At 36.8% G+C, this 19473-nt stretch overlaps 1 protein-coding gene across 23 annotated transcripts in view; it reads right to left on the bottom strand.

Moving 5' to 3' along the window:
* The window catches only part of LOC142197592 (uncharacterized), a 490495-nt gene that overhangs the window by 369014 nt on the left and 102008 nt on the right, over positions 1 to 19473 (bottom strand). For 22 of the 23 annotated variants that reach the window (XR_012715324.1, XM_075267993.1, XM_075268011.1 and 19 more), the window contains 7 exons: positions 16548 to 16607; positions 15494 to 15553; positions 13431 to 13487; positions 12940 to 12996; positions 12208 to 12264; positions 8847 to 9029; positions 5115 to 5174 (listed from right to left, as the gene is read on the bottom strand). Coding sequence is in view for 22 of the 23 variants with exons in the window: in XM_075267993.1 (XP_075124094.1) it covers positions 5115 to 5174; positions 8847 to 9029; positions 12208 to 12264; positions 12940 to 12996; positions 13431 to 13487; positions 15494 to 15553; positions 16548 to 16607 (534 nt within the window). In the remaining variant the exon portion in view is untranslated. The remainder of the gene's footprint in view (positions 1 to 5114; positions 5175 to 8846; positions 9030 to 12207; positions 12265 to 12939; positions 12997 to 13430; positions 13488 to 15493; positions 15554 to 16547; positions 16608 to 19473) is intronic. The other variant, XM_075267995.1, reaches the window with a different exon arrangement.

Genomic DNA, 19473 nt, shown 5'->3' with positions numbered 1-19473 from the left:
TCAGATCCCCTATACAATATACTGCATTACTGTTGTATTGCAGTAGATTGTAAAATCCATTGACTGCCAATTCTTATTGAAAAATCAATAGAGCTAATGCTAGACTTCTTTTAAAGGGAGTCTATCATTGGCTCTAGTGATTTTTAACTAAGCATACATTTGCATAGCCTTGAGGAAGGCTATTCCAGACATACCTTTTGTTTAGTAATCCTCCCAGCCATTTTTGAATTAGCCCACTTTTATTGATGTGCTAATTCACCAGCACTGGAAATTCACTGAGCACTGTATGCTGTGTGTAAACAGGAGGAGGTGAGAGCAGGGAAGGCTGCTGCTGCTCATGATGATGATTCACCCCTCACCTCACCCCTGTGTGCACACAGCAGACAGTGTTTCTGAGTGCACTTTGGATGGTAATTAGCCTATCAATGAAAGTGGGCTGCTGGGAAAGCAGAGGGAATTCAGGAAAGGGTACAGGGGTGGACAAATACTCTGATGCAGAAACATGAAATCAAAACATAATTGAATCAAATTTTCAATTATTCTCCCCACAGGCTCAGTTTTCCTGCTTTATTAGAGGCTGTGTACACATCTGTATGACAATATCTATTAATTTCTAAAATGTTGCAAGAAAGTCAAAAGTTGTTTGAAAGTGTAGTTACTCTTTTAATCCATTATGTTGCAGGATAGTAAGGGCAATCGTGATAACCTTTATATTGGTCCAGGGTAATAAAAGGGTAAAAGATGTCCTCTGTGCATAGGAAATAATAGAATATTCCTTATCAGTGGGTTTACAAGTCTATGGATCCTTAGAATAATATAATTTTCTTTGACAGTATGGCAACCCACTGTTCAGGGAACACAACCCTGTTGTCTATGTAATGGGGTCTGCTGTGCAGGATAAATACTGAAGGGACATCTGTCTGTTTTCGGGATTGATGTTGTCCTAGAGATTCCAGTATTTTGAAGAAACCTGCGTAGAGGGGGATGCCGCTATATGATCCAATATCTTATGATTTGCTCTGGTAAAGTCACTTTCTTTAAGCCGTCATGAAAACAGCATTATGTTACCTATACACTTCCAGTCACCATTTTAAGTAAAATATGCATGGATGAACTGACAGTATACTTTTGCCAACTTTTTTCATTATAGAAAAACCTGGTTGTATACATCTGTGGTCTTTCCATATTTTCCAAGAGGTGACGGCACTTACTGTATACAGCATTCATTTTTATGTTCCCATATATAAAACTTCTTTTATGCCAGGTTTAACTATTTAACATAACAATGATCTTCAAATACATACAATGTGTGATGAAATGTATGTAATAAATGGAGCAGTATCATGCCTCTTCAGCTGAAGAGTTCAATAAACCAATTTCCTCTAATACTATTTTTTTTTAAATATAATTTTTCAATATTTAATAGCTGCAGAAAGGCAGTACTAGGCTGAAAATGCATAACTTTCCTGTATTTCAATGTATTTTGAAGTTAGAAATAGTAAGAATTTGAGCAAGAATTCTAATTGTTAAAGTAGAACATTAGAAAGGTGTAGAAAATGTGTTCTGTAATATGAGTGAATATATTGCTAATGTCACATATATCTAGATTCATGGCAATAGTTATGAATATCTCTTTTCCAACGCAGATTAAAGTCTGGTCAAAATCCGACATACAAACCTTTCCTATTATAAGATTATCTCATGCAAAAGCATACTAAGCTGCTGTGACAATCCACTCCTAAATAAAACCAGTTCAGCTCAGTAAGCAATGAACAACAAGAACTCGCAAGGCAAGAATAGATTGTGCAAAGACTTTTGCTTAAAAGTCATTCTTCTGTGCAGTTTATGTCATCTGAAATCACTTTCTGTAACAGTGTTTGCAAGATTTGCCATAAATGGCTGTTTGCAGGTGTTTTTCTCACTATAGAACATGTATTGAAGCCTAACATTGGGTCAAATATATTCTTATTTTAGATTTAGAAGAGTGTGACCGGATTCAATAACTCAGATTCATTTTTCATAAAGATGAAGTAAAAAAAAAAAAAAAAAAAAAAAAGGCGAAGCAGTTTAGAAAAAATGTGCAGTTCTAGTTCTATATTAAAATTAGCATTTTGACATTTTTAAATTTGAGAAAAGTTTTAAATGTTCACTAAGTTTTCACCAAACTTTGCACCAATGCAATATATCTTATCATACAAAGATGCCTCCACTCTACTTCTCCATATATCTGGTTACTTTCTTGCTTGCTTCTTCCTTCCCTGCTCAACTGGGCTTCACTCTAAATTCTCTGCTGAGTTTTTGCTTGCTAGAGTAGAAAGGACAGAAAGTCACAGAGGTGTGATGTTGTAGGTCACAAAAGAAGTCTAATGAGAATAATGTGGGAAGAGTAAACAAGAGCTGAATGAGAAAGGCACAGAAAAGTGGCTTTCTATTTAAAGGGATCCTATCATACAAACGCTTTTTTTTCTGAGTAACATATTGGAATAGCCTTAAGAAAGGTTATTCTTCTCCTACCTTTCGTTGTCTTCTATGCGCCGCCGTTTGCCTGAAATCCCGTTTTTTGTCGGTATGCAAATGAGTTCTCTTGTAGCACTGGGGGCGTCCCCAATGCTGCGAGAGAACTCTCTCCAGCACCGCCTCCATCTTCATCAGCAACATCCTCTTCATCCAGCCCAGGTTTCAGACTTTTAGGCCTTGGGCAGAGCAAACTGCGCAAGCCCACAGACCACAAGAAAATGGCCGCTTACAATACTGTGCAAACGTCCATTTTCTCATGGTCTATGGGCATGCACAGTTTGCTCTGCCCGAGGCGTAGAAGTCTGAAACCTGTGCTGGAAGAAGAGGATGAAGAGGACATTGCTGACGAAGATGGAGGCGGCGCTGGAGAGAGTTCTCTCACAGCATTGGGGATGCCCCCAGTGCTGTTTGAGCGCTGTGGCCCGAGAGAACTCATTTGCATACTGACAAAAACCGGGATTTCAGGCGAACGGCGGCACAGAGAAGACAACGATAGGTAGGAGAAGAATAGCCTTTCTTAAGGCTATTCCGACGTGTTACTCAGAAAAAAAAGCATTTGTATGATAGGATCCCTTTAACCCCAAGGACTTTATTCACATTGCTACAGATTAGCAGTTCTCTATAACGCCTAACATCATCTCTACCTCCTTCATGCTGGCATCATAGTAGCTAGTCTCCACCATCAGCTAGGGAAGAAGTAAAATTAGAGAGAGTCTGCAGAGCGGGAACTACAACTAGTATTGTGAATGGTGTGTTCCTACAGTGATAATAAGATGTTTGCTGAAAACAGAACTCGGGAAAAGTAGCATTATTACGTGGGTTAGTGGAGAGATAAAAGCTGCAGAATTTTAGGACTTTTAAAAAATATAGTGAAGTTTTGGAAATGTAAACAAAAACACCAAACATTATTAAAATATGATATGGCATAAAAACTTTAAAGGGATTCTATCATTACTACAAAGACCACGTCTGAATAGCCTTTAGAAAGGCTATTCTTCTCCTGCATCTGTCTTCTTCTGCCAACTTCTCTCCACTCAATCAGCCTACTGTGCCATTTTCCTGTGGCTGAACGGATGCTTGTGTAAGAGGCCACAGGAAAATGGCCGAATGGACATGTGCAGTTGGCTCTGCCGGCTGATGACATCAGCAAAAGAAGATAAAGGCATCGCTATAGTGTCTTCAGTGAGCACAGGGGATGACCCCAGTGCTTTCTGAAGAATCATTTGCATAAGGAATAAAAATAGAAAATTTTCAAAAACAGCAGCGCAGATCAGAAAAAGAAAGGTAGGATAATAGCCTTTCTAAAGGTTAGTATGACATGGTCCTTGTAAAAAAAAATGATTCTAATGATAGAATCCCTTTAAACAAAATGTAAATTTCTCATGAAATATTCATTTTAAGTTTACTATATAAGCCCTGCAGATACATCTTACTGGTAAAGCCAGACTAGAGAAATGGTAATTGCTTTATATTGACAGATGTCTGATTACTCTGACACTAATGATCTGTGCACCTATGTGTTCATCACATGACCATAGACTGTATACTGTGTAACATGGATCATTGAACTTAGAATGCTATCACAATCTGTTAATGGTGCAGAGCCTAAATGACAAATTGAGATCTTATACTGCTGTATCCATTTTATCATATACTGATTCTTTAAGGAGACCTTTCACCACCTCCAACAACTCCAGCTCTTTACAGATTTAATAGGCGTTGCTCCACTGATTCTGCTGTAGTTGGAATTTTTTCCTCTAGCCCCCACCATTCCTGAGCAGGTATTCTTGTCTGATATAGTATTAAGGCTCTGTACTGACAGAAGGGCGGTGTCAGGTAGGGGTGGGTAAGAGGTGTGATTAATAGCTCTCACACTGGCTGCTTGATTGGAGGTCTGAATCACGCCTCCCCCCCACACACACACACACACAGACCTGAAACAGCCTTTCTTGCATTATGGCGCTAAAATAGCACATCAGGCACCAAAACTAACTCCACTAGTTGCTCAGGAACTGTGGGGGCTAAAGAAAATATTCCAACTGTGCTGGAATTAGTAGAAAATATTTACAGATGCTAAGAACTAGAAATGGTACAGCTGCTGAAAGTTCCTTTTTAAATGTGCTATTAAGTATATTCACATGCACAACCATATACACTATGTGGAGCACAATATGGTATGGCAACTATTAGTAAAAATAAATGAAGTCTTGTATTCTTGTGGATAAAAAATAGATAACACAGAAAGTTCTCTTGGAGCAAGATGAGACTAATTAGAGGAAGCATTGCTCCGTCTAACTGCAATGATTTGTTACACTATAATATGCTGTATGAGAGAATGCTTCTTGTAAAATAGAAAAGTTAGCACTCCATATGAGTTTTTAATTAGACTGGTATGACAGGTAAACCCTGTTAATAAGAATTTTTCCAAAGCCGCTATCTAGGTAGATTTAGACACAATTAGCTGTGGGTTCTTGTCTTTATTACAGAGTTTTCTCTGTGGCAGTAGTTTATCCACAAGGAATTAAATGCAAAGGTAAGTTGATCCTTTCAGAAAAGCATAGAATATTAAGCTAGCGCACAAAGACTTTTTGAAATACCTGTGTATAAATCCTCGTGAGCATACATGTCAACCACATAGCGGCAGAATTGATACTGATCTAACAGAACAGAAAGGAAAAAAGACCAGTAAACAGAACAGATACATCAAGATTGCTTATCCTAAATAAAAAAGAAAATACATACAATACGCCGGTTACAAGTTATTCTGTTAAAAAGTGATCTATATTTCCTAAACAGCCAGAATCAAATGAAAAACTGAAATGCTGTACTACACATTATGCACACTTTTTGTTTTCCTTTTTTATCAGACATGTGTCTGTAATATACAATTCGATGAGCAAGATACAGTAAAGAATGTATAGAGTATAGAGAATGGGAATGTGCATGCACTGTAGGAACTATGAGATCAATTTAAGGATTTTAGTCTGGCTTGGTCTTAGCCTTCAACTGATTAAACATGAGTGGGATGTGCTAAGGGGTTCTAGACTTGATTCTCCAGGACCAAAGGGAAGGAGTGGAGACCAGATATTATACTGAAGTGAAGACTTCCTGCAAAAGAGCACATATATATATATATATATATATATATATATATATATATATATATATATATATATTACAGGGGTGGCCAAAAAGAAACCACACCATTTCACAAAATGCAATGATTGTAGCAAAAATGATTTCTTGTCTTTTTCCATTTCTATCCTTTTCTCTCCTGGATGACGAGAATTTGGCAATTTTGTACATTTCATGTGACATTTTTCAGTTGCTTTCATAGTAGGAGGTATACATATCATCTGCAGGGACTTAATTTATACGCATAACATACATTTCACAAAATATAATGGTGCTTTTTTTTGTTTTTATTGAGATTCATGGTTGAAAAACTCCATTAAAAGTGCCTCAGCTACAGCATGCAGTTTTTTTGCTTGTTTAGTTTTTTTTTATTAAAAGAAAGAATCCTAACCTATGGATTCCTAAAATGTCCCACATATAACTTGTTTGGTTATATTTACGACTCCAATTGACTCTCATACCAAAGGTCATATTTACTAAGCCCCAAATCCATATTTTTAAGTTATATGTGGCCACTATGCTTTTTTTATTAAGCTGGAATCACAAATGTTGTGTGTATTCAAAAGAAGGAGATAATACTGTATAAGTAAAAAAAGAAATATAAAGGAAGTATTACTTTCACATATCAATAGGTGTACCTAAAATTGCAACCTGCTTGATGCAGGCAAGACCAGGTTAAGGAATTTAAAGAGGACCTTTCACCACCAATTCTAGTTGTTAACATCTGTTAATATCTGCTGCCCCACTGATTTCAGCACTGTTGGAATTTTCTCTCTAGCCCTCACCATTCCCAAGCAGCAAATGCAGGTAGTTTTAGTTCCTGATGTGTTAGTTAAGCTCTGTAACGTCGAAGGCAGAGGCAGCCACTATCAGACCTCAAAGTCACATCACCTGCCTGCTCTTGCCTAGCACTGCCCTCTGCACAGTACAAAGCCAAAATAGCAAATCAGGCATTGATTGCTCAGGAATGTTGAGGGCTAGAGAGAAAATTCCAACTGTGCCAGAATAAGTGGAGCAGCTATTAAAAAATGCTAAGAATTGGAGTTGGTGGAAGTGGTGAAATGTCCTCTCTAAGGAATCCTTTGGTATTCACCAAGGTGTGAAAAACTGGCCACAAAAGCAAAACTCAGGTATATACATGCTCAGAAACTAAGTCAAGGTTGGGATTAGGAGTAGCACTACAGGTACCAGGTTTACTGATAAAGAGTTAAAGTAATAGAGTCAGCTTGCCATGACTTGAATTCATAGCCCCTACTTGTATGCAATAGTTTATTGCCACCAAAAAAAAAAAAAAATCAAGGCAGATACAAGCCAGTATATTTATTTCTTCATTATAAAGTCACATATAATATCAAAATATCCGGTTTCTGATCATGTATGTTTATTCTTCCTTAGGGTTCGGCTATTTATGCTGGAAGGAATACAGGTTTAGGTGACCGTGTGTAGTACATGTTCATAGTCAGTACCTAAGCTGAGATCCATGTCATAAGTAGCATTATATTTACTAGATGGGATATTCAAAGGATTAGCCATGTACTCAAGTTACTAGAAAAGCTGTAGTGTACTTCTCCTTTCTCCTGTCATGACTAGTTTGTATTTTCAATGAGCCTCAATGTATTTTCTGGGCCTCAATTACTACCTCTAAAACTTAGGACCTTCTGTATGGAGGATGAATTGTCTCTTCATATCTTTAGCCAGTGGTTTATGCTCCTGTGTTTTGTGATACAGTAGTGATATATTTACAGTATAGTGGGATTTGTGGCCACTTATTGTCCCTGGATTTTGCCCCCTTCATATTCAGTTTAGTGCTCCAACCTGTTGGTGTATATTGCTCAATATGTACACACTGTTTGTCTATATATAGCTAATTAGTGTATATCTGGGATGCTGGAGATGTGTCAATCACTTATCTCTTGTGGATTGTATATCACTTACCCTGTCAGGCTGATCCAATTGATTAAGTGTTGTGGACATTCGGAGGCTTTGTTTATCCTCCTCCAACCTAAACATTCATTTTGGCAGCTATGTAGATGCTTTCAACATCGCATATTCATTAGGATATGGATAAGGAGACATACAGAGTGCCTCTGAAACGCGTCAGATGTTTTTGAACAACATATGGGGAATTTTTAAACATCATATGTACTTTTTTTGAATTTTATGATGTCAAAATAAAAGTTAAGTTTTATAGAATCACCGCATTGCTGGATATTGTCTATGGTCTACATTTTGCTTCGAGCTGAGGGAGCTGTATTTCCATGCATCGGTTGATTCCATCATAAGCAATGTTTTGGATTCTGAAGATCACAAGCGCCATCAGTGGATTGTTGTTTCCCCCTTTCCCTTGTTTATCATAGGCTTCCACTGGCGATGTAGTTTTGCATTTTACCTATTTTCCTTTTTCCCCTTCTCTATATATATTTTTTAAATTCGTGTCTGCTTCAAAAACATTATCTGTACAAGCACTGCAATTTTTTGTCCAGAATTCAACTTAATGTGAATACTATATAAGGTGTTTATGTTCTGGTCGCAACATGACAAGAATGTGACAAACCATATACAATACAAGGAGCTATTAAGCAACTAGAGTTGTTGTAAAATAGAACGGAAAGCTGCAGCTTTGACCTATTTCCACATCCTTGACTTCTAACAACTATTCTTCATGTTCTACCCAATGACTGATATTCACACATTACTAAATTTCCAAGGCACAGCATTTTTACTGTATGTATTTTGAATATTTTGTCCTCAATCCTTTGCTCCTATGGTTGTTTGCCAGAACAAGTGATAGAATACACAGATGACTAAATTATTGGATATCATGATAAAGGAAATATATTGTTATTCTTTCTTAACAATAACTTCATAGTGTTGTTAACAATATTCATTTGTACATATTCATCGCTGTCTATTTCTAAAATGTTACTAGTGTAAAGGTAATAGAAACTATGACAACAAAACCACATCAAATGAATTGGTAATAGGAGTTTAGTCATACAAAACGTTGTTAAAAATATATTTTAAAATTATATTTGATTCAATTTCTTTTATAAAATGAAACAAAAACATTTGAACATTACAGTCTACACATCGTTGATGCATCTGAAGTCTTTTGCCACTTTTACAAATTTATTATATGATTCTCATTGATACCTCCGGAAAATATCTTCATCAGTATTCATTTGCCTATTTACCTTGTGCCTCAACTTTGGTTTCCAATTTTTCCTTTTGTTCTTCCTTGGTCTTTAACTTTGCTTGGATTTCCTCTGATGTTTTTGTTTCCTTTATGGTTTTTGGTTCTTTTGCTTCAGATGTTTTAGCCTTTACTTCTTTCTCTACCTTTTCCTGTGTCAAAGAGACCTTAACTTTCTTTTCATCTAAAAGTAATGTCAAATAATGGCTTTTTACATTTAAAGGTAAATCCAATCAATAATAATAAGCTCAATGTAAGCTCAATGATGAAAAACTAGTATTAATTTTTAACTTAAACAAGAATTGTGTAATGCTATTTTTTTATCTCATACACTTTGTTTTTCATCATACTTTTTCAAAATGCTTAGAAAACAAGGCTAGAGTCTTGCAGCTATTTGTTGAATACTGCTCTCCCAATATATATATGTATCCCAAGACAGATGCAAATAGTTAGTCATGGCTGTAAGTGTTGACACCCATGAAATGGTTTTAAAAATGCAGCATTTCTCCATTAAAATTATTATAATTATACATGTTTTGTTACACACGTTTATTTCCTTGTGTGTATTGTAACACACAAAAAAAAAAAAAAAAAAAAAAACTGAGGGAAAAAAAGGCAAATTTGGCATAAATTCACACTTTCAAAGCTACAAAACTGGGCCGGGCAAAATTTTCGCCACGTTTTCAAAATTTTGGGTAAATAACTTTGTTTTCAGCATGTGATGCTCATTCAAACTCACTTGTGGAAAGTAACAGGTGTGGGCAATATGAAAATCACACCTGAAAGCAGATAAAAAAGGAGAGATGTTGACTAAATATTTGACTTGTGTGTCTGTCAACAATCTCAAGGCTACAAGACCATCTCCAGAGATAATGTTCCTTTGTCTACAGTGCACAACATAATCAAGAAGTTTACAACCCATGGCACTGTAGCTAATCTCTCTGGATGTGGATGGAAAATAAAAATTGATGTAAGGCTGCACAGGATAGTCAAGATGGTGGATAAGCACCCCCAATCAAGTTCCAAAGAAATTCAAGTTAACCTGCAGGTTCAGGATACATCATTGTCAGCGTGAACTATTCGTTGGCATTTGAATTAAATTAAACGGTATGGCAAGAGACACAGGAGGACTCTACTGCTGACACAGAGACATAAAAAAAGCAGTTTATTTGGCAGTTTGCCAAAATAAATGTGACTAAGCCAAAATCCTTCTGGGAAAACATTTTGTGGGCAGATGAGACCAAGATGGAGCTTTTTGGTGAAGCACATCATTCTACTGTTTACAGAAAATGGAATTAGGCCTACAAAGAAAAGCACACAGTACCAACAGTCAAAAATGATGGAGACTCAAAGATGTTTTGGAGTTGTTTTGTTGCTTCTAGCATTGGGTGTCTAGACTGTGTGCATATTGTCATGAAATCTGAAGATTAGCAAAGGATTTTGTGTCTCAATGTAGGGTCAGAAAGTTGGGTTTATATCCTATGTCATGGGTCTTCCAATAAGTTAATGACCCAAACATACTTTACTAAGCACCTGGAAGTGGATGGGAACAATGCGTTGGAGAGTTCTGAAGTGGCCAGCAATGAGTCTGGGTCTAGTAATTTTGTCTGGCCCATTTTTGGAGTTTTGCTTGAAATTATATAAAAAATTATTTCATTATAAGATATAATTTCATTTTTGGCCTTTTTTCCAAATTTTTTTGTGTTGATACAATACACACAAAGGAAATATACATATATATAACAAAATGTGTGTAATGTAGGGTTGAGCAATCGGGATGGGAAAAGATTGGATCTTGATCAGCAATCGAGTAAATTTCAAGATCGCGATCGGGTTCCGATCCTGCCTAAAATTCCGATCCCAATCGCTCAACTTACCTGCACAGAAGCGCTGCCACTCCCCGTTGTTCTCACTCCTCTTCTCTCTACTTCACATGCCTGCAGAGCGCAGTGTGTGTCCCGCCTCCCAGGCTAGTCTTACAGATCCTGGGAGAAGGCGTGGCTTGTGGCTTAGGAGAGTGTGGGCAGGTACTGGGAGGGGAGATGTGAGTGATGCACTCACGTCTCCCCACCCTATACCCACCCACACTCTCTTAAGCCATGCCTACTTCCAACATCAGTAACACTAGCCTGGGAGGCGGGGGTGCGCACAGCACTCTGCAGGCATGTGAATTAGAGAGAAGAGGAGCAGGAACAACGCGGAGCGGCAGCAGCAGCGATTCTATGCAGGTAAGTGGGGGGGACTAAGTAGCCAGGGGATTTTTTTAAACACTACACAGCATGGAGTCCAAAAATTGAAGCGTTCAATCTTTGGACTCCATGCTGTGTAGTGAATAGGATCATTTTTAAAATCCGATCTTCGATCATTAAAAAATCCCATTGACTTGCATTAGGAAATGGGATCGGGTTCAGATGGAAAATGATTGGAAATCACATTTTAAAAACGATTGTTAGGGACTTGCTAGATGACAATTCCCCAGAAGCTGCTGGAGAACCCTGGAGGAAAGAGCAGATGGGACTGTGAGCCCTAAGCTAAAGCTCCCCACTCTCCTTTCCTATTGCTAGGCCCTATCCTACGTAATAGGCGGCAACTTGAAGACGATCCCTTTCTATATATGTGATACACAAAAACGCAGACAAGACGAACAATAACAAAGGGAGTTCAGCCAGCCAGGGTTCGGTAACAGTCGAGCAATGTAGTGCCAAATCGAAGTCCAAAAGAATAGTCAGTAGGGAAAGCCAGAGGTCAAGGATAAGAATACAAGTAAATTAACAGCAAGAGAAGCCAGCAAGCACGAGGCAATAACAGGCACCATTGTGAATGTGAGCCAAGACTAAATTAGGGGAGGATGAACCGCCATGGACCGGACAGGAAGGCAGGCTGTCAATCACAGGGCAAGACCAAATTAACTACTTCATGGACTGAGGCATACAAGGGCAGAAGATAGGTGTGGTGCAAATTTAATTACAGAACTAGAGCCGTGTTCACACAGTGCAACCAAAAACTCTAAGCAAATTATCAAACTGCACATGCCTCCTGCGCCGCAGCATGCGAGCAGAGGGTGGCGCAGAGACCCGAACAGGCAGAGATGTTACAACGATCCAGAAATCTCAACATCTGCTCAACCCTAATGTAATTGCAATAATTTTCTGCAACAATTTCAGGAGTGTCAACACTAAGGGCTCGTTCACACGGAGCAAACGCGCTGCGTATTGTGGAGCGTTTACGGCGCGTGTACGCCGCGTTTTTTTATGGTGCGCGATTACGATTAAGATAACATTAAGCAATTAATTTAGTTAACAGAGTACTGTAGAAATGAATAATCAATGTATTATCTGTATATCAAAATTCTATGCACTAACCTTTGGCTGGGGCTTTTTTCTCAGGTTTTACAAGTTTTTCTGGTTCTGCTTTTTCATCTATTGAAGAAAGAAATATGATATTTATTTATATTGCATTGCAAGGACTGTTTTTCACAAGGTATTTAATATATCATTCTTAGCTCATAAAGGGTCCAATAACACTGGAGATGACTGCATATATATAATATATTAAACAGAATACAATTCCGGGGGCCACCCACAGTGGAAACACAGCTGAATATTCATCGGAGAAATTCAGCAGCATGCTCCTGTACAATGCAAATGTTGATAAAACCCATAGCATGGCACTTATTGGCTGCAGTGCAGGTAATTTTTGTACTACGCTTTTTAGTTGTAGTATAGGGATGCGATCTGTAGACATCTTATCAAAAGAAATTTTAGCAAATAAATGTTCATTTGCAATTTTATAGTGAATTTGAAGCTAATGTTTTGACACTGAACTAAGATCAGTGTGCAGAAATTGTAACGGGTAACCTACAGGACCTCATAAAAATTTACAGGACTAAGGCAAGTCTGACTGACCACTTTATTTATTCCATAAAGGAATGTTTCCCTTTTGTAAATGGGAGGAATATGCAAATCTGTCTCCCAAGATGTAAATAGCGATCTTTTGTAAATGGTCATCGAGTGATGAGACAATATAAAAATAATAATTACTGTAAAACAATTGTATTAATGTATTATCTGTAAATCATAAGTGTGAGCACAAACCTTTGTGTGGAGCTTTTTTCTTGGGCTTTACAGGTTTTTCTGGTTCTGTTTTTGCAGCTATTAAAAAAAAAAATACGCTACTGTAAAAACACTGATTACTAAATAATAATAATAATAATAATAATAATAATAATAATAATAATAATCTATCATCATTTTTGTCATCCCCAAGCTCATACCCACATGTACACACACATAATTTTATATATACTATACATATTCAAGAGACCAAATGTAAGTTTTTCAGATTTAGGTAAGAGAAAACTAGGTTACACCTGAATATATTTGTACTATGTCTGATATCAGTGTAACAGACCTGAAGAATAAACTGCAATATCATGTCTAATATCTGTCTGGAACATCAGGCATAAACATTGTAATTGTACAGATGTAAGCAAACTCACTCCAAACTCTGCCTCCTTCCTCTATACTGTATACAGTATATCCTCTATGACAAAAAAGAATGACTGTTTAAAATCTTGCTTACGTGCCTTTGGTAGGAGCTTTTATATCAGGTTTTTCCTTTGGTTCTTTTTCTTTAGAAACTGCTGGAAACAGACAAATGAGGGATAAATATAGTACATTTTAAAAATGAGGGCTTGTTGTTTTTAGTCTTTCACACTTCTACAATGAGATTTCAGTCACAATAACTAAAATTTAAAACTTATGACAATAAAGTGTTCTGAAAGCATAGTTTTGGGCTAAGGGATGATCTCTCCATTAGGTTCCTCTTGGTTTCTGTTTCTTTATGGTGATAGAATTCACCATTGTACAGTTTAATCTGAAACCAGTTCTCTATCTTACCACATGAAAGGTAAGATAACAAGGTCAATATGCTATATTAGGACATAATATATTAATGGAATGAGTTTGTCACTTAGGACTCCCTTCTATCAGCTGAAGAAGGCAGGCACTATTATTACCCATGTTGAAACAATCCCACTTCACAATTTGAACTATGAAGGTTTCAGAATTTTATGAAAATGTTGATAAACTTTCTATACTGAGTATATTGAAGATGCCGCCTTGTCCACTTTTCAGGCTATTAAATGCTAATGGAAAAGAAAAAAGTCAACATAAATACCTACAGCTGTGGATGAAAAGCTGCAAAATAAGAATGCATTAAAGGGGTATTCCCATCACACTTGTTCAGCAGCCTGCAGGCTGTGTGCTCTCTTCACGTCCTGGTTTTCTCGGCACATTGATGGGCAGGGTTTCACTTGCTCTGCTATCCGCTGTGTTTGCAGTCAGTAATGAGGGATTGGTTGTAAATGAATTACCACAGTATGAAGCTGATGTAGAGGCTGGTGTAGCAGAGCTGGATTTCAGTCAGTTTGTAATACATACAGAGGTAACAGACTCCCTATCTCAGCTCTTATCAGCCAAATTCAATTTAACCGACTGATAAGTGGAAGAGCAGGAGATAAGAGCTCAGAAATCCTGGAGCTCTCACCTCCCCCCTCCCCTATTTGAGGGGCTCCGTTGCTCGTCTGTGGCAGAAACATGCACAGCTCAGAGCTGCTCCCAACACACAGCCCCTCCCTCCCCCGTGAGAGCAGACAGCTAGGTCACTTGGGGACTGAGCAGATAAGCCCGTGGTTCGAGGACCTTGGTCATAGAAACGCATGTAAACAATGAAGTGAATAAATTAAGATAACAGCCAAACAAAGCAGTTTTGATAAAGCAATGTATTTATAAAAAGTCTTATATCCACATAAGCTAGCAGTATAGATAGCATCCTTGTTATTGGACAACCCCTTTAATAGTTAATTTTTTTCAATCAATAAAATACAAAATGAATGAACAAAAGAAGAGTCAAAATGGAATCAATAGTTCTTGTAAGATTTGCCTTCAAAACAAGAAGTGAAGAGTCAACAACCAAAGAGTCCTGATCTCAATATCATTAAGTCTATCTGAAATTACATGAAGAGACATAAGGATTTGAGCAACTCTACATTCACAGAAAATCTGGGGTTAGTTCTGCAATATTTATGAAACAACTGAGTTCCTTCAAAAACTGTGTTTAAGGCTACGACTCCATGTTGTGGAAACACAGAATTCTTTGTTGCAGTGGCTACTAAAGGAATGGGAAATACATAGAAAGCTCTTATACTTCTATCTTCTGCTCAATCCACACCTTGCGTTTCGGTACACGTAGGATCCATTCACACAGAGGAAAATGGTGAGGAATTTGGTGTGGAATTTCAGCACTGAAAAAAAGCCTCCGTTGACTTCAATGGGTTCCTTTTCAGAAAAAGTAATTCATTGAAGTCAGCGCTGAAATTCCACACCAAATTCCTCACCATTTTCCTCCATTTGAATGGACCCTAAGACTGGAGCTTCAATCTATGTGTGACTAGAAGAATTGATGAGATGCAAAGGCAATATTGATTTAATTTAGAATATCTCTTTTATTTATTCACTTACTTTTGTTAAATGATAACAACCAACACTGCTATTTTCGAAAGTTTTCTTACTTTGCCGTATTTTTTTCTACTCCTTCCTAAAACATTTATACATATTTGTATTTCTTTTTAGTTTAAAAATGACAAACCTTTCACAGAGACTTTCTTCTCAGATTTGGCCTTGACTTTAGAATCCTCCTTTGTAGCTTCTGAAACAAAATAAAAAATATAAAAATATACCCTAAACCTGGAATATCAGCAAACAGTACTTGTTTGTAATGACTGATGAGCAGAACTGGATCTAAATGTTTCATACATGTATCAGTCACAATAGCAGAGTTTATTTAAAATTATGAACAATTACTTATATTTACATTCAGCTATTACTGTTATTATTACATAAAGGTAGGAAGAGATAGTGAATCGGGTTTGTGATGTCTCAGTCTGACAAATTTATTTATAACTTATGCCAGTAATTGGAACAATGTATAGCCGAAATATACACCCCATTGTTTTCTTGAGCAAATATCTATAGCTGCCGGGGCAGATTGAAGTAATACATAGCAAAGTGTGTGGTCTTGCTGTGCAGTTCTCAGTTGCATGGCACACTACCATAAAGCCCTGTCTGACTAAAGAAGTTGTTATGAATAAGATGCAGTAGATCTGAGATTATACTCAGACTTGAATTGGTGAAAGTAATTAGATTTGGACAATGTAATAAATTTGCTTTGGATATCACCCTTTGCATTACATTGCAAAAAGGAAGAAAAAAATATGTTTTATTCAATTAGATGTTTACGGATATATCAATGGAGACAGCTGAAGGCCTCATTGGTATTTATTAGATAAACCTTAATTTCCAAAATAATTTTCCTGTTTAAGTTAGTATCAAATCCACAATGTGATTTGAAAATCCATAGCATGCATTGACTTGTGAAAATATTTGGTATAATGTAAATAATGTAGTGTAGTTTATGGTAAATGCTTGGTTTGAATTAACACTGGAAATTTGTAGAAAATAAACGATATCTGAAGTTTCACTAGATTCTGGATGTGACTATATATTTCACCCTTGGCTTTGTAATATATAGTAATTTCCTATACATTGAGAAACAAATGCATAGATGCAGAAGAAAAGCAGAAGAGTAAATGGTTCAGACTTCAAATGTTCAGCATCCAATGAACAAAAAAAAAAGATTATACCTTTGGCTGTAGGTTTTTTCTCTACTTTCTCTTTTTTGGCAGGTTTCGCTTTTACTGCTTCTGTAATAAAACAGAATCAAATATTTCAAAGAATATTCCATAGGGTTGTCCAGACATGTTGTGCGGCTCAGCTTCAGTTGAAGGTTTGGTTGCATTTACATTTTCCAAAGTTTATCTTGTAGATACCATTCAAAATATATTTAGAATGTTAAAGGGGTTGTCCAAGGGTAGAAATTAAGCAGGAAAATATTTTAAGAAGAAGAGTATACGCTGGTGACAAAACTAAAGGATTCAAGCTGTAGTCTGCCCGAAAAAATAAAACACAAGGTTTCACAACAAAGGGAAATGATAACCACAAAATAGAACCAGTAAAGGCTGCATGAGATCAGTGCAATATACCAAAATCTAATGTAGTAAAGGGTCCTTTAGCAAAACGTTAGCGGGCATATTACTTTGCCAGACAATAGTACAAGTGTTCCTACAGTTTAGAATAAATTGATAGCTTCAGGAAAGAAGGTCAAGACATGAAGGTCAAGACATGAAGGTCAAGACATGTCTTGGTGATTTTGGTAACATGCATGCTTAGAGTACAGGGATACATTCTGTACAATAGACAAAACATTGAAGTTCTGCTAAAGAGTCAGAGCTGCTGAGAGGTGAATACTTGCTGCATTCTAGAAAGGGGCAAGATTAAGAGGGAAGACGATCAGAGATGGAAGAAACATTCAGAGACAACTCTACTAGTTGTGGATATTATCTATTGTATCATACCACATGATTCTACTTAAACTCCAAATGTGTATTCTGGAATGCTATTAATTTAGAAATCCTATTATTGCTTCCTACTGAAGTGGAATTACATATCCTAGGGACTTTACTTCACCTGTACTTTTGTTATATGGAGTATAGTCACCACTATAATCACCTCCAATCATATAACTAACCAAGAAAAGGACACATAGAGATTACCAAAATATATGGCTATTCCAGTAGTCTATTGTGCTGTGTCTACTGAACTACTGAAGAATTCTATATAAATGATCTTGAAATGGTATTTCTACACAGCATGGCTACAACAAATAAGATCAGGATATTGATATTAGTCTAGAAGAATCCAGAACATGCTACTATACATGGCAATGTTAAAATATTAAGCTTTTCTGGTTGAATAGTGCATAGGTGGTACACAGATGACATCCATGTGCCACCTGTTCGCCAGCCATGCCTTTCAATTACGATCAACGGTCAGCAGATGGTCATAAGTGAGATACATTTGTGTGTCAGTAAGTCACTGCTGTGTGATAAAGCTGCTGCTTGTGTTGTCTGCAACTACTGTGCATGGAGAGGACCTCTGTGGCAAATAATGAATAGGAGAGGAGGGGAGCAAATTGTACGTGACATTTCGGTTTCCATATGTAGGAAAACCATGAGGCTGAGACTAATATCTCTAGACTACTCAGGTCAACTTAGAAAATAAAAAAATGACAAAAGCAGATATTCATTATTAAATCTTAATATTATGATAATAATAAAATATACTAGCAAAGCATACTAGCAAATAAAATCTTACCCATTTTTCCAAAAACATGCTGAACAAAACAATTCCAAAGAAAACGCGTAATCATATACATGAATATAGTCAGCAGAAAATGGTAATAATGCCATGTTAAGGCAATAAAATCAAACTTATAACACTGTACATTTAATGTGAAAGCCAAGGACACAGATAAATAAGACCGACTGCTTCATACATAATTAATAAAGTACTTAATGTAAGTAATGTAACATAATTTGCCAAGACACACAAACACTACAGGATGATACATGCACTGTAAAAGTCAAGTCTCATTTTGGTTTTCTCCAAAATCCATTTTTTCTTTTTTACATTCAGCTATGTGGTAACATGATGTGTTACATGCATTGTATGGTTTATAATGACATAGATATAAAGTGAACGTCCAAGGTGATTATATGTCAAACTCCTTTGTTTTAAAGAAGTCAAGAACTAAGTTTTGATAACATAAGTATTAGGGGGCGTTCATACTACAGTTGCTAGCATCTGTCAGAAAACATTAGCAATGGACACGGACAGGTTCATCAAAAATCTGTTAAAAATCCCATTACTTTCAATGGGATTTGTTATGTTGTCCGTTATTTTGGCAAAGGTAATGACGCAAGGTGCAGGTCTTTTGGCTCTGTTCAAAGTAATGGACTTATGACGGATGTGAATTGTCTATTTCTAAAACTAATCCAGCACCAAAAAAAAATATATGTATCACAAAGTGCTAAGTGTTTTTGGACTATTAACATATCTATGGTTAATGGATTTAAGACAGATGGTAACAGACTGTCATCCATTATAATGTCCTCTGTTTCTGTCTGCGTTTTCTGTGCATGCTAAGAATGCAGAACAAAAAAATCCCCAAAAACGGACTATATAATAACGGACACAAATTTATATTAATGTTAGTGTACATTTACCATCTGTTATAATAGGCGTACTTTTTTTTTTTTTTTTTTAAAGGACCCTATCATAAGAGTCTTTTAACAGTAATATGAACCTTCCCTTATATCACATATCAGCACCCCTTATATATGGGCTAGGGTAGACAGCAGCAAAGTGCAGCTCCAATAGACTTGGCCATGTCGTTGCATTCCATATTCACTCAATCACTCTTGTTCCATCAGCTATACTGACTGCAAAGGTAAGAGTAGGTAAAACTTCACCAATGACATGATAGCCAGTGTCCAGTCTAGATAACCCCTTTAAGAGTTTATAGGCATTCAAAGGGCATCACTGTTCTGTATAAGAGTGCTCAGCGTCCATCAAGTAACCCACTTTGCACATATGCTATACATTAGACTAGGACACACGCTCTATACCTGCAGTGATTTGCTAACACACTTGACATTCTGTATAACCAAT

This window comes from Leptodactylus fuscus, chromosome 3 (assembly GCF_031893055.1).
Source record: "Leptodactylus fuscus isolate aLepFus1 chromosome 3, aLepFus1.hap2, whole genome shotgun sequence".
NCBI classification, from domain to species: Eukaryota; Metazoa; Chordata; class Amphibia; order Anura; family Leptodactylidae; genus Leptodactylus; species Leptodactylus fuscus.
Note: the sequence above shows the minus strand (reverse complement) of the source record. Positions and strands in the feature narration are given on the sequence as shown.